Raw genomic sequence first — 16,251 nt, 5'->3', positions numbered from 1 at the left:
CAGTAGGTTGGATGTACTAAATGCATTTTTGACATAATATTTTCAACTTATAATGGGTTTATTGGGATGTAATCCCATTGTAAGTCAAGGAGCAACTGTATTTCTTTTATAATTGGGTAGGGGAGGATGAGAGGGGTAAGCTGTTTTGTTTTGATAAAGCCAGAGGAATGGTGAAGGAGGGAAAGAGCTTGTTTCTCCTTTTTCTCCTGCCCAAGTGTCTAGAGAGGATAAAAAGGGGCCACATTTACTTCTTCCTAGAGCAAGACTGAGGGAGCACAGGTATTTTTCCCATTTAGTGTCCTTCACTAATCGGGTCAAACTGTGGAAGCACTTGCCTCAGTTCTTCATTTAGCGAGGGCTAAATGCTCTGAGGGTTATGGCTTTTTTGCCATCTCCCCACATTTTCTGTTGGAAAAGGCCATTCTCCAGTCCTGGTTCTCTGGAGCTGTGGGGGACTGTGCTATGGCACAGGATCCCAGTAAAGGGAGGTAGAAGAAGAGTGTGATAAAAAAATAATCAGTTAAGGGTCACATTGCTAGGGATGCCAGGCTATATATACATCTATTTACCCATGGATTCAATAACAGTGTATGGGTGAAGAACATGAAGTGAGACAAATCTCGAGTTAAGCCCTGGTCCCATCACTTACTAGCAAGCTATTTAACCCCTTGAAGTCTCAGAATGCTCATCCATAAAACAAGACAAATACTTATTTTTATAGGTTGCTGTAACAGATAATACATATCAATTACTATGTGCCAGGTTCCATGCTAATAAGGGCTGAAGATACAGGGATAAAATAAATATAACTCATGATCTCCAAAATTCCCTACTTACAACTTTTTAAATGAAAAGTCCAGAAATGGGTCAATAATTCTAATAACTCATCAACCACAGGAACACTTCTATATGTAACAACTTGATAGCTGAGGCATCTCAATTCTCTGCTTCAGCTGGTTGAATAAACAGTGCCCCAGTGAATACTTCTTTTTTGGCACAGGGCAAGGATCAAGATGATGCCTGGCTTGATCCTTGTGAATAATAGGACACAATAGGACACAATAATAAGAATTTCAAATTAGGTTTTGCTTATATTCATCACTACCTGTACATTTAAAATTTGTATTTTTTGACAAGAATCTGATTATCACAGAAGAGTGAAGGACTGGGCTGTGTTCCATGCCAATGATATCAGCTATGACAAATGATTGCAGAGTTCTTTTGCAATTATAAAATGCTACATAAATGCTGAAATAAAAAAAGAAAACCATTCTTGGGTTTATTTAACTAATTTCATGCTGCTAGATAATTTTTTGGTTTCACACTTCAGTAAGAATACCTCTAGAGGCTAGAGGAAACAAAAGGAAAAAAAAACTGCTGTTTCAGGAAGCCTTGGGTATGATCAGATCCCATGTTTAATCCCACTCCAGTCACACAGAATAATGTGAGCCACTTGGCTCAAGTTTTAAGATGCTTCTTTTTGAGAATATAAGATTAGTATGAATTCAAGACACACAACTGTGTTAACTGTTTGCTTCAAGCACACCAGTTACAGGAAACAATGAACAGTGCATATCAGAGGGAAAGAAAAGCAATCAATACATAATAGAGAGAAAGTGGCTGTTATTAACTACATAATAAGAGGTTAGTTTGATTGAGCTTAGCATGTTGTACTTTTGGTTCAATGCTTTCTGAGGACTGGGCAGGGGGAAGGGAGGAAAGGGAATCAACGTGTTTTCCAAGCCTAGGTTACCTCTGAGTAAACTGTGAAAGATAACTGCATAGTCACTACAAAGGAAAGCTGTGAAGATAAAGAAATAAAAAAGCTCTAAATTTCTTAAAAATCCAAGTACAGACACACATATACACGCATACCCCTGACTGATTACATTTTAAATTTTCCCTAAAGCCTACCATAAATGTACTCAATCTACAGATAAGAATCCTGCTTGTGCAATAGGTGTTTCAGAAAAGTTTGGCTGGAGAAAAAAAAGTTTGCAAACTAGACCAAGTCAAACACATTAGGACAGCGTATTATGTAAAAGACCACTTCCTACTAATCGTTTTGACAAACTAAAGATTGTTTGTTATTAAAAGTAATCTTCTTCCACAATATAGAGGGTTCTAGATGCCCAGAGGTATGTACCCTTTAAAACAGGGCTCACCACAGCAACATCCATGCACAAAACTTCATTCGGTCTTGTACCCTATTTCTTAACCATCACTGGCTCTGATTCCTCTCCTCAGGCTCACCCATAATGGCTGGTTGTTCCTGATTTTCCTCTGGTTTTAGAACTCAGCCTACACCTCAACCATGGCAGGGAGCTTTGATCATCCTCCTAAATCCCGACCAGGATCCCTTTCCCTCTTTTTGGCTTTGCTAATTCTCTGTTGGAAGTGACAGTGTAAAGCAGTCCCGTCCTTTTAGCCTAAGCTGACTTCCCAACCCACCTCTTTTTTCCCTCCCTACTCCTTTCCTACCTCTGCTCAACTTGTTTCATAAGCCTAGATTTTTATCTACCTTTTTTCCAAAGTTGAAATCACCTGGACTTATTCCTAGGGGCTCTTCTACTTGTTCAAAGAAGTGAAAAAAAATCATTAACAAACATAGAGGAAAACAGCTAAGGTACAGCACAGAGGTTCTCAAAGTGTGGTACTTGAAACAGCAACATCAGCATCACCTGATAATTTCATAGAAATGAACATTGTCTAGCCACCCCAGGCCAATTGAATAAAAAACTCTGGAGGTGGGCACAGCACTCTATATTTTAATACGTCTTCTGGGTGATTTTCATGTACACTGAAGTTTAAGAACCTCTGGGTCTGGAAGAAAAGAAGATGTCTGACAAATGTTTTGGATAAAATGAGGCATCTCATTAAACAGAATCAAGTCTATATTTTTGACACAGAAGAATATCTAAGATATTCCACATAAAGGAAAAAGCAATTGTAAAACCATGGGTATAATTTTGTAAAAGAATTTTGAAAAGGTACTACATAGAAAAATGTCTAGAAGGTTACATACTAAACTGTTAACAGTGGCTAACTTAGGAGAGATTTTACTTTTTCTTTATGAATATCTGTATTTTTAAATCTATAAGTATGTATTATTTTATAATTTAAAAAAATGATTAACTTAGACATCTTCTACTGCTCTCTAGCAAAACTCAAGAGGTAAAAATTAACTCATTCCCCAATAGGCTTCAGTGTCTGGACTAATCAAGCTTTGTGATGCTTTAGGGAATTCTAGAGGAAGTGAGGCAGAGATGGTGCTCAGTCCTCCATGACTCAATCAGTGCTTCTATGTAAAGCCTCTGTGCCCAGGAAATGACAGGTCACAAAGCCTAAGAGATTTCTGCCCTTCTTAAATAGGCCAACTCAAAAAGGGGATGGTGGGGCTCTGTGGGAAAACAGAACAGACAAAAACTTAAGGGTTGTCTTGGAAGATGCCAATTTATTTCTAGGAAAATCTTCTTTGTGCAGAAATTATATATTTAAGTGGCCCGTTTTTTACCCCCATTCCTGACCTGGCAGTCATTCTGCAATTACGTTCACCCTTCTTCAAGCTGGCTCCAAGTTTATACAGCATATGGTTGTGGTAGACTAAAAAGGGGCTTGAAAATAAAATAGGTTGGTAGTAAATGATCCAGGGCAAAATAAAAAGAACGTAAAAAAGAGGTGCAGGTATACACACACACCCAAGATCAAGTCAGGTCCTTACAAATATCCTTTACCTTATGATGCATCAAGAGAAAACCCTGACACTTCCAGGGATTCCTCTCATGCAACCGCTCAATCCTTTCACTTTCTGGCAAGCTTTCCATCAGAAGCACTACATGCATTCATAAAGGATCCCAAAGCACTTTACCTGTATTATAGTCATACATAGAGAACACTCAGTGTGATTTGTACACATCCGCTCCCTCTTCACTGCCCTGCTAATTATAAGTTTGGCGGAATCAGAATATGGTTGTCTCCTGCAGAACAGGAGTTGCTCCAGAAACCAGAGAAACTTGGTAAGAAAAGCTTTCGGTAACTTTTAATAAGTGGTTCATCCTAGCTAAAGGAAAAACTTTTATCAGGGGTCCTCCTACTTTGAGCTAGGAAAGTTGATAAAGGTTACCCTAATTTTTTCTATCTACCAACATAACTCTCTACTTCTGGAACCCTGACTACACCAGAAGACAAGAGATCTTACCAATGTCCCCGATATTTTCATTGCCATATGAAGAGAAATTTATTCTTGTGGCTGCAGCCACCTTTTGAAGAGCCCACCAGTCTATGGCTCTGCCACATATTGTGTTTCAATTTAGAAAACTGCAGCACAATGTGATCATGTGGTAGAAAGGAGATAAAATCCAGTGCTTGGTTTGCATGACATAAGATAAAGAGTACAGGCACTGGAGTCAGAGTTTGAATTCCACATCTATATTACATTAGATTTGGGCAGATGATTCTACCTTTCTAAACCTCAGTGTTCTTATCAATAAAGTAGGAAGAAAATGCTACTTTACAGTGTTGTTAAATAATTAAAAGTATTTAAGGGGAGAGCAGGAATGAGAAGTTAGCATTTAATGGGTACTGAATTTCAGTTTGGGATAGTAAAAAAGCTCTAGAGATGGACAGTGATGATGGCTGCACAACAAAGTGTGGCCAGGTGTGGTGGCTCACGCCCATAATCCCAGCACTTTGGGAGACTGAGGCGGGCAGATCACTTGAGGTCAGGAGTTCGAAACCAGCCTGGCCAACATGGTGAAACTCTGTCTCTAGTAAAAACACAAAAAGTTAGCTGGGTGTGGTGGCATGTGCCTGTAGTCTCAGCCACTCAGGCGGCTGAGGCAGGAGAATCACTTGAACCTGGGAGGGAGAGGTTGCACTGAGCCGAGATCATGCCACTGCACTCCAACCTGGGCATCAGAGCGAGATTCCGTCTCAAAAAAACAAAAAACAAAAACAAACAAACAAACAAAAAACCAAAGTGAATGTACTTAATGCCATTGAACTGTACACTCAAAAATGGTTAAAATTTTGTATGTATATTTTAGCACAATCATGTAAGAGTCCTAGCAAAGTGCCTGGCTCTCAGTAGATACTCAAGAAATGCTAGTCCCATTCCTCTTAAAAAAAAAAACAAAAAACAAAAAAAACAAAAAGAACCTACAGTAAAATAAAATCACGCGCCTTTCCCTATTTAATTGTGAGAAACTTTGATTCTAAGGCAAAGCCAGCTGGCCCCAATACCAGGTAGTGCCACAGTAAGTGTCTGGGTAGGAAGGAGAAGGAAGTCTGTTCAGTTCCGTTTACCTCCACCCCGTTATGGTGTCTCCCAGAATATCAATCCTCTAGACCCTAACATATTGAAATAAAAAAAAAAAGCTGGGACACTTAAACCAGTTTCCAAACCAGACTTCAGGTCATGAGGAAAAAAGTATTCTGAGTGGCAGCTGGCCCCTGGAAGCAGTGGAGAGATAAGACACTAGTGCTGAACACCAACTAGATGAGTCTGGATCCCATGCCAGTCCCTGGCATTAAGATGATCTGTATTTCTCAGCTGGTGCGGTGGCTCACACCTGTAGTCCCAGCACTTTGGGAGGACGAGGCGGGCGGATCACGAGGTCAGGAGTTCGAGACCAGCCTGACCAACATGGTGAAACCCCGTCTCTACTAAAAATACAAAAATTAGCAGGGCATGGTGGCGCAGGCCTGTAATCCCAGCTACTCAGGAGGCTGAGGCAGGAGAATGGCTTGGACCCGGCAGGTGGAGGCTGTAGTGAGCCAAGATTGCGCCACTGCACTCCAGCCTGGGCAACAGAGCGAGACTCTGTCTCAAAAAAAAAAAAAAAAAAGATGATCTGTATTTCTCTCAGACGCCTTTGGCTGCATCTAATGGACACAGAGGACCAAAGATTCAAAGACCCCTGGTAAAGGAGGATTAAAAATGCACTTGTCTGCAGTTCAGGGAAAACAATGAATGATTATGTGTTGTAAGTCATAAAATAGAGAAGGAGAAAAATAGATGACTTATCTCTAGGCATATCAGGACAATGTTTCTGATGGGCAGGCTTAATTAAATCTTAATGCAATATTCAGAGAGATGATCATCAACACCTCACAATTTTAGCTCAAGGAGAATGAAATGCTTGGGGTACCAACACCCAATCAATTCGAAACAATACTTACTTTAGGGTCTGAGCTCTTGAACTTCAACCTTTCCACCAATTCGATCATAGCCGCCTTCAGTCCACCTGAGTCTTTGCTCTAGAAGAAAGAAAAGTGAGGGGTCACTAGACAGCATTTTGTTGCTCTCTCAAACACAAACAGCATTTTGGAAGACAATGAAATAGAAAGCAATTTTTTCTTAGCAGCCAAGAGAGCTAAACAACAAAGGAGAGGTGCATTGCCCCTCTTTCCCTTCTCTATGGACAAAGAGTGTCAGGACATAAATTGCCCACTGACTGGCACAACTATATGGAATGAAAATTAAATACAATTTGTATAGGCTGACTCACTGCTTCATCTCAGGCTCAACTGTGCTGGTGTTCACTGAAGCTCTACAAAAGACAGTTCCATACAAGATGTCTATTTTACAGACTGGTAATTTTTATTTTGAACCTTTATGCACCAGATATAGAAGTATGCAATATTAAACATACTTATAAAAATTAAAACAAAGAAAATAGTCTGAAATTTAATTATGAATGGAACTGTAGTGTGCTGATTAAGAACACAGATTTTTTAACTGGGTGTGGTAGCTTGCAACTGTAATTTCAGCTACTCAGGAGGCTGAGGCAGGAGCATTGCTTGAGGCCAGGAGTTCAACACCAAAAAAACCCATAAAACTCACAGGTTTCTGAGTCAGACATATACAGTTCCAATTTTGGATTTGCCATTAACTAGTTGATTAATTTCAGGCAAATTACTAAATGTCTCAAAACCTTCTCCCCCTTCTATAAAATAGTGATAATAAACTGGGCTATTTTGGGGCCTAACTGAAAGTGTTTTAAAAGATACTAGCACAGTATGTGGCACACAGTGAGTGCTCAAAAATTTCATATGCTATTACTATTATTACAGTATAATGATTTAGAATAGCACAGTACAATAAAAGACTAATGTGAGTCCCAAATGCAAGCGTATGTATATAATTTTATAATTGCCACAATTAAAAAGTAAAATTGATTTTGATGTATTTTACTTAACTCAGTATATTCAAAATATCATTATAACATGTAATTTCAACATGAGATTTTTTTTTATGCTAGGTCTTTGAAATCTAGTATTTCACAATTACAGCCCAGTCAATTTAAACCAGCCACATTACAAGTGCTCCAAAGCCACATGTGACTAGTGACTACTATATTGGTCAGTACAGATTTAGAGCACAGACTAGAGCCCTAGTGCCATTAGTCACACACTAGCTGTGTGACCTTAGGCAAGTTACTTAGCCTCTCTCTGTCTCAATTTCTTTATCTGTAAAATAGAGCCAATAACTATCTATTTCATAGGACTGCAGTAAGATTAAATTAGTTAATGTATGTCAAGGTACTCAGAACAGAGCCTGGCACATGGTAAATAAAAAAGGAAGTATGAAACAGTTTTATTACTATCTGTCTCCCTCGTGATATTTTCAGTTCCTTAAGGGTAAGAACTGTATTTTTTTATATCCCTGTATCTCTTATGCCCAGCATCTAGATGTTGCAAAAAGTCTGAACAAATCAATGAATGAACATATAACCTTAAGACATGAATGCCATAATAATAATACATTATATTATATATAGGACAATCTAAAATCACAGGAATTCATTTATTTTCTTATCTCAACAACTCTATCAGATAGGTAGGAACATTCATTTTACCAATGAGGGAAAGGAAGCACAAAGAGGTAAACTCACTGTCATTTCTATGGGGTAGGGACAACGAAGAAGTACAAGAATAAACAGATACTGCAAGTATCTCTTACTCAAAATTGGCCTCTGGATCCGTGATAACATATCTTCCAAATTTACAGAACTAATTTCAATTCCTCCAAAATAGGAAATACCTAATAAGATTCCACTATATAAATTAAAATATACTAAAGGGTCAATTTTCCCCCCTCTGACCTCTCTTGCCTCTCAAGTCTACACAGTAAAAATCAGACACAACATGACTACAACCAATATCTACTTTAGATGTGTTCTCCAAACACAGCTTAAATCACATTTCCATGTTAGCAAAGGTTCTAAATTTTAATAAGTTCTATTTTTTAAAATGATGGTTTACAACTCCCCTATATCCTCCGCTAATTTTAGTCTTTAATCTCTGTGGTCTCATAGCAGACAGTTGACAAAAGGAACTTAGAGGTCATATACCAGGAAGCAGGTGAGACCTGAAGTGCCTAAAAAAGGGTTAAGTTGCCAGAAACAATCCTGCTTTTACGAGATGATCAGACAATAAAGCCTGTCTGGTGATATCATTCCTCTAACCTGCTTCTCATTGGCTGAACAAGCAGGTCACTTGTCCCTGGAAAGCTCTCTTCCCCCACATCCCAGCTGCCAGCGCCCATTTTAAGCTCTTCGGCAAGAGCTCTGATACATTATGACTTTCCCCCTGGCTCTAGAGAACAGAAAGGAATGCACCAAACTGTGCCTTAAAACCTTCAGAAAAGAATAAAACGACAACGAAGGAATCCCTAAGAAACAGACAGCCTGTCTGCAAGCAGATGTGCCTTGTGTGGATGGATAAGGGAACCCTTAGCCTTCTTTCATAAAAATTCAGTGTGTCAGCAGAATCCTTCCTCCTTTTCACAAAGCATCAGCAGCATCGCCTAACCAGGGAAGAGACAGAGGAGAGGCAACTTAAGAGAGCCTCCCTTCAGGAAACTCACCTGTTCCACCTCCCCACCCCACTCTCTGTGAATTATTCACCAAGATTAACTGGGCTCTATGATGAGCCTGCTATACTCAGTCTCTAAATCAGTGGTGAAGAAAACCTTTCCCAAAGGCTTTTTAAAAAATCTATAAAATAAGCAGTTGGTCAGAAGGCAGAGGCTCCTCGGGGCAGACCTGACCCTGACAGCTGCAGAGCTGGGGCAAGAGTCCAAATGGAGGACTCTGGCCCCAATCCACTCCCACCACTTTCCCCATATTCCAGTCCCTTCCTGCACCCCAAGGGGCCTTGTGCACAGGTGTTCAAGCTAGCATGTCCAAGCTGAGAATACCCCTCTTGGTCACCCATGATACACATGTGGGACCTAGGGATACATGTATCAGAAACTGGTCCATCTTCAGGCAGACGGACTCAAGAAGAGGCTCTGCAGGCCCTGGAAGCAAGCTCAGGACATTTTACCAGGTAATTCTTGGGTAGCTAGGTACTTGAAGAGTGGTACGGAACGGGACAGGCATGGCTACAGGAGGGGTCTTCAAAAGCATGGGATAGCCCAGCTACTCAGGAGGCTGAGGCAGGAGAATCGCTTGAACCTGGGAGGCAGAGGCTACAGTGAGCCAAGATCACTCCACTGCACTCCAGCCTGGGTGACAGAGCGAGACTGCATTTCAAGAAAAAAAAAAAAAAAAAAAAAAGTATGGGACATAGGTCAGGGGCATGGGGTTGTTTGGGTCTAAGGGTGGTGGTATCTGAGTCTGAGTATCCCCAAACCATAGAATAGTACCATGTTTTGGTTAATTATTTGTTTCTTGAGGACAGCCATTAGTCAAAAGATAGCCAGACAGGAGATTATATCCTCATTTGTTCCCTAGTTAGGGAACCAGTGAACAGAAAAGATAGTGGAACAGAACAGCTGCCTCTGAAACCTGAGTTCTAATTGAGAAGTGAACCAGGATAGTAAGAAAAGACAGCCTAATTCTAACCTTGTAGACATTTGGTTCCATTTTTAGAAATGATTGTCAATCCTTGGGGCACATACCATGACTAGCAAAGTAGTAGGATTCCCCTGCTATCTGTACTTCTCCACTTCCATCCCACCCAATGCATTCCAAGAACACAGGAGTTCAATGTGAGCATATCTTGTTTATGTACCTTGTTCCTCCCCTAAGAAGGTGTAGAATAAAAAGAGACAAGTGTTACATTGTGACACCCACCACTCAGAATTTGATTAATCTGTAGAAGCATAGGATGCTTCACAGAAGCCACCTCCTAGGGATGAGTCATAATAAAACCAAAGGACAAAATGCTGTACATGTGAAGGTATTCTTTAGTCTCCAAAGCACTTTCATATGCTCTTTCATTGGCATTTCACTGAAAAGCAGTGTATTCTCACTTTACAGCTGAAAAAAATGGCTGGTGAAAATCAAATGAACCCAAAGCTCAGAGCGCTTATACTCTTTCACTGGCATTTCACAGTAATACAATAACTAAAAGGTAGTGTATTCTCCTTCACAATGGACAAAAATGGCATTGTGGATGTCAAACAATGTCCCCAAAATCACAGAGCTGGTCAGTGACAAAACCAAGATCGGAAAGATCTAAATGAAAAAGATTTATAACATATACATAGTATCAAGAATACAGAAAAAAACACATAAGGGATTTCTATACATCAGTAAGAAAAGGCCAAATAAACCCAAAAGAAATCTCCAAAAAAAAATGAACAGATAAAACAAGACCCTGTCTTAAAAAAAAATAGAAATGTGAAATGCAAACACATCAAAACATGCAAAAGATGCTCAAACTCACTCATGATTAAAATATAATTTCTTACCCATCAGCCTGAAATAAATTTTAATCTCATAACAGCAAGTGTTAGGCCCTGGGGAAATTGGGGACTTCCATATGTTGTTGATGGATATATAAAATAACTGCCACTCTGAAATCACATGCCTACCAATCCACTTCTCCTTTCCTCTTGAGGAAGACTAGCACCTGTGTCAAGGATGCATGTACAAAAGTATTTATTGCAGCACTGTTTGTAATACTAAAAATCTGTAAACACCCCAAGGATTCATAAATACCGGGTGGCTAAATAAACTGTGGAATTAACACACAGTGGAATATGACATAGCAAATAAAAAGAATGAGGTAGGTTGTATGTACCTGGATACAATGCATGACATATTGTTGAATTTTTTTTAAAAAAAACCTTGCAAAATGGTACATGTAACAGTTTTTAAAAAAATTATTACTTTCTATGAGTGACATAGGTATGTAGAATATTAGAAAAGCAATTATTGCTGGGACTGGTACTTAGGATAGAAGGATTTTAGAGTTAAATATATTCCTATTAATTGCATAATTAAGATTTAGCATACTAAAAAACAAACAAACAAAAAAAGGCTGGCAGTAAGGCAGGGAGAGAGGCAGAAGTTGACCAAGAGGGCCAAGGTCTCCTGCTTCCAGTGCTTCTTCCCATGAATTTGCCTAAATGTAAATACTGGGGCCTTTTCCTTTGACAATGCAAACATACGGACCAGCAGATTCAAGAGAAGGTTCTTTACTTGATATTCATGTATGGATTTCAGGGGGTCTGAAATCCTCAAAACGATATAAAATTTGGGCTGTACATGACATTAGCTTTTCTCACATCCTCAAAAACAATTAACATTCCAAATGTAAAGAGCATTGCACAAAGAGAAGGGAGACCCAGGTTTTACTACTAGCACTGCCAGCAACCGCTTGTGTGAGCTTGGAGAAGTCATTTTACATCCCTGGGTTTCTGTTTTTCCATCTGTAAATGAGGAAGATGGACCAGATCAAAAGCTATATATCCACAGCCTGAGGCCTACAGAACTATTTTCTTTGGCTTTTAGAGTGTTGTCCCACACATCCACTAAGAGTTTTAAGTTAGTTGCTAGCATTTAAAAATCAGGACATATGACATAAAAATAAAGATTTCTAGCTTCTTTTGTAAATCCAAAGGGTATGACTGTAATGGGCTCCCATTCCCATATAGCAGAAATTGGCTGAAGCTGAGTAGCAACTACTCACTTTAGGCAAAGCAAGCTCTCTCAAGTTTGCCAGTTACCTTGGCTTGCTTCTCTTCTTTACATTACCTTTCTGGTAGACATCTGAAGTTGCTATCCCTGGAAGCAATTCTAAATGTTTTCTACCTCTAATGTTCCTTGTGTTTGAACACCATGAAAATTGGGGTGCCTTTCTTCAAAGGAGTACATATTACCTGATACATTCATATCCATCCACCCCAAAACACAGAAATAACATTTCATGCTAATGGAAACATGCCTTAAAAATGGGTAAAGGGTAGAAGCAAAAGTAGAATATGGCAGGTAGCAGTGGCATCAGAATAGGAAGAAGAATTCCTTGACAAGTGGTCTCTGCACTTTCATGGAAGTCAGTCTAATCTAATGCCAATAACCAGCTAGGCACCCAAAAGAAAAGTCACGTGTCAGCAAAAATGTAAATATAAGCCACATAAATATCCTAAACTGGCTCCTGAATATTGAATTCTATTATCACAAAGAATCAATCAGAAGATGTTGAATTCAGAAAGAATACTAGCTATCTGTATTGGGGTGTTTTCCTCCCTATTCCATTGGCTTGTGTTGATATCATTCTTCTAAAAAAAAAAAAAAAAAATCAATCCAACTTAGTCATTTTACCAGAAGGTCTTGTCTGGGAGAAATTGTGGAAAAGGATCAGAAGGTGGAATACAGAAGTCCTCCTTGGTCAGGCGCAGTGACTCATACCTGTAATCCCAGCACTTTGGGAGGCCAAAGCGGGTGGATCACTTGAGGCCAGGAGTTCAAGACCAGCCTGGCCAAGATGGAGAAACCCTATCTCTACTAAAAATACAAAAATAAGCCGGGCATGGCCTGTATTCCCAGCTACCTGGGTAGCTGAGACATGAGAATCACCTGAACCCAGGAGGTGGAGGTTGCAGTGGGCGGAGATCAACTGCAATCTATCCTGAGCAACAGAGTGAGACACTATCTAAGAGAATGGGGAGGGGAGGGAGCGGGGAGAGGAGAAGCAGGGAGGAGCGGGGAGAGGGGAGGGGGAGGGGAGAGGAAGTCCTCCTAAGGAATCAAATCAGAAAGCAAAGTTTTGTCAAAAGGAAATGAAATTAAATTTTAGTATCACCATCCCATGTACGAAAATTTTTACCATCTCCTTTACATTACTTCATTTTCTAACTCCAAACCCACTCCTACACTAGGCCATCACTTTGAGTTGTCAGACTCAAAGTCATTCTTGGGTCTGAAAAAAAATCCATCAGCAAGTCTTTTTAGGCCGAACTCTAAAATATATGCCATATCCAGTTGGCATGTATTCTTCACTATCGTATTGTCCACTATTCCCAACCTGGTACAAGCAGCAATACCGCTCCCACTCTTGCTACCCAACAGCCCATTCTCCACATAGGAACCAAAGAGAAGTTTTAAGAATATAAATCAGATCATTTACTCCCTTGCTTAAACAGTCTATGACTACTTAAAATAAAACCCAAAATCCTTACCACAGCCTACTTGGTAATCTGACCTCATCTACTAGTCAACCCCTACCCCACCACTACTGATTATACTCCAGCCATTCATTTTATCCCCTTAGTAAACTTGTTCTATCTCAGGGCTTTTACACTTGCTGTTCCCTTCAGTTGAACCACTATGCCCCTAGAGCTTCTCATCACTGGCTCTAACTACACCCAGGTCACTAGTTCAAAAAGTCCTCAGATCCTTAAAAGGCTTCCCTCTCATTCCCACATCCCAGTCACTCCCTATCTCCTTCCCCAGTTTGTTTATTCACAGTACTTATCATTATTTAAAATATCACTTATTATTTAACTTCCTTACCGTCTGTTTTGCTCAAAGATTATAAATTCCATGACTTAGAGTTGCTTCTTGTTGGTTCCCTACTGGCCAAAATACTCCACCTGGCAAATTTTAAGCCTTCAATAAATATTTGTTGAATGAATAAATAGACCAAAAGAAAAGAAATGCCACTAACTTCGAATAATATACAAAATTATCTTAAGAAATACTATACCTCAAAGAATTGTGGTAAACATTAAATGAAAGAATATGCAGAAAGTTTAGAGAAGCAGTACAAGCTAAGTTCTCAATAAATGTTAGTTATAATTTCTGTTATTATTAATTAAATAACAATGCATTGAGTGACTACTAAGTATCAGGTATTGACCTAGAGAAGTGCTGAATAGAACAAAATAAAAAAAATCTGTTACTAATTTAAATTATATATAATATATAGAAAGAAGACCAAAGAGAAGGGGAAAATAGTTTTAGGATATTCAGAAAGTATTCATCTATTAAATGCCTTCATACAGAAAATAAACATAAGGATAATGTGTCAGTACAACTTAGATTAAATATGAGAGGGAGTAATCAAATTTGTAGAGGCAAAATGGAATGGTGGAAAGAACATGTACTTTGTCAGGCCTGGATTCAAATCCCAGTCCTTACGCTTGCTAGCTAAGTAACTGTCAGCAAAACTTAACCTCTTTTGAGTTTCCTCATATATAAAATGGAAAATATAACAACATAGCTTATTGTGGAATTTTATTAAGGATCAAATGAAACAATATATGAAAAGGACCTGGCCACAAACCACTCAATAAATGACAGCTATCTGTTATTTTTCTCATATCTCTGGAAATTCAAACAAAATTCAACAACAGACAAAATTCAACAACAGTCTCAAAACAACAGTCTCAAAATTCAACAACAGACAAAAACAGTCTCAAAATTCAACAACAGACAAAAGTTTCTAGACTCTCTTGGTTTTATAACCTCAGCCAAAGATTAGCATTTTCATTATTTATACACATGAAGTCAGAATCTACCAATCAACACAGGTTAGAGCCTGCCAGGGTTCACACACACTCAAAATTCACAGAGGAAAATAGTATGGGTGCCTATATAAACTTAACCTTACATCTCTCCCCATGACTGCCTACTAGAAAGAAAATGAAGGCTATTTTCCAACCAGAAAGTAAAGAGTATATTGTCCCCACCTCCCCTCTGCTTCTATAAAAACTTCCCACAGTTCAGAATGTAAAACAGAATCTAAAGAGGACAACCAGCAAGACTTGTGAACCTAAAATTAGACCTACCAGCTGTGTTTTGGTTAGCTAGTGCATAAGGCACCAGCAGGACACTGAAATATACAGAAGCCTCTTCTCCAAAGACAAGTTTTTCTCCAGCCTATCTACCCACCAGATTAGAGCAGGCAGAAGGAACAGAAGGAGAGGGGGATGAACAGTTTGCACCCAAGAAACTTGGTGTCCAGAACTTCTACTGCTGCCAGACTAACTTGTCTGGAAAGGAACTCAGAATAGAACCTTAGATGGCTTTATAACAGTAATAAGAATAAGAGCAACCCATTGCTGAGGGCTTATGATATTCCAGGCACTGTGCTAAACTCTTTACATCTATGATCTTGTTTGTTCCTCATCATAACTCAATAAGGAGAAACAATTACTTAGCTCATGTTACAGAAGAAGAAACCAAGACTCAGAGGCTGAGTGAATTACTCAACATTACACAGCTAGTAGGTGGAAGAGCTAAGACTCAAAAACAGACTGCAAAGCCAACTGGGTCAAAGACTGTTTGGTCCTTCAATATTCTTCTCCCATTTTTCCTTAGTAAAAGAACCTCAGCTTTTAGCTGGACACGCTGTGGCCTGGAGAAATGACTGTTTCCCAGCCTCCCTTGCAACTAGATAAGGCCAGGGTACTGAGTTCTGGCCAATGAAACATAAGCAGCAATGTGTATAACTTCTCGAGAGTTCCCTTTAAAATAGAGCAGTGTGCCTGGCCAGGTGCAGTGGCTCATGCCTGTAATCCCAGCACTTTGGGAGGCCGAGGTGGGTAGATAACGAGGTCAGGAGATCGAGACCATCCTGGCCAAAATAGTGAAACCCCGTCTCTACTAAAAATACAACAATTAGCTTGGCGGGGTGGCAGGCGCCTGTAATCCCAGCCACTTGGGAGGCTGAGGCAGGAGAATCACTTGAACCCGGGAGGCAGAGGTTGCAGTGAGCCAACATTGTGCCACTCCGTCTCAAATGAACAAACAAACAAAAATAGAGGGGTGTGCCCTTCTTCACTTTTCTATGTCTGTCATTCTGGAACTTGGACCTCCAGCAGTCATCTTGGCCCATGACACAGTAAGGATGTCAGAATGGAGCTGAAAAGAGCCTAGATTTCTGGTAACTTCATAGTTCTGCCACGCCAACCTTAGACTGCCTACACCCAAAGTTATTTTATGTGACAGAGAAATAAACATCATGTGGGAGTGGTTATTTTGGATTTTTCCAAATTATTTCATTATTTTAGAT

The 16,251-nt window shown here is 39.5% G+C and overlaps 1 protein-coding gene across 1 annotated transcript in view; it reads right to left on the bottom strand.

Moving 5' to 3' along the window:
* TRIM44 (tripartite motif containing 44) overlaps nt 1–16,251 on the bottom strand; it is a 148,271-nt gene that overhangs the window by 119,455 nt on the left and 12,565 nt on the right. Inside the window, exon 2 of the mRNA XM_508888.8 lies at nt 6,181–6,258. Coding sequence (XP_508888.2) covers nt 6,181–6,258 — 78 coding nt within the window. The remainder of the gene's footprint in view (nt 1–6,180; nt 6,259–16,251) is intronic.

Source organism: Pan troglodytes, chromosome 9 (assembly GCF_028858775.2).
Source record: "Pan troglodytes isolate AG18354 chromosome 9, NHGRI_mPanTro3-v2.0_pri, whole genome shotgun sequence".
In the NCBI taxonomy this organism is placed as follows: Eukaryota; Metazoa; Chordata; class Mammalia; order Primates; family Hominidae; genus Pan; species Pan troglodytes.
This window is presented reverse-complemented; position numbering and strand designations above follow the sequence as displayed.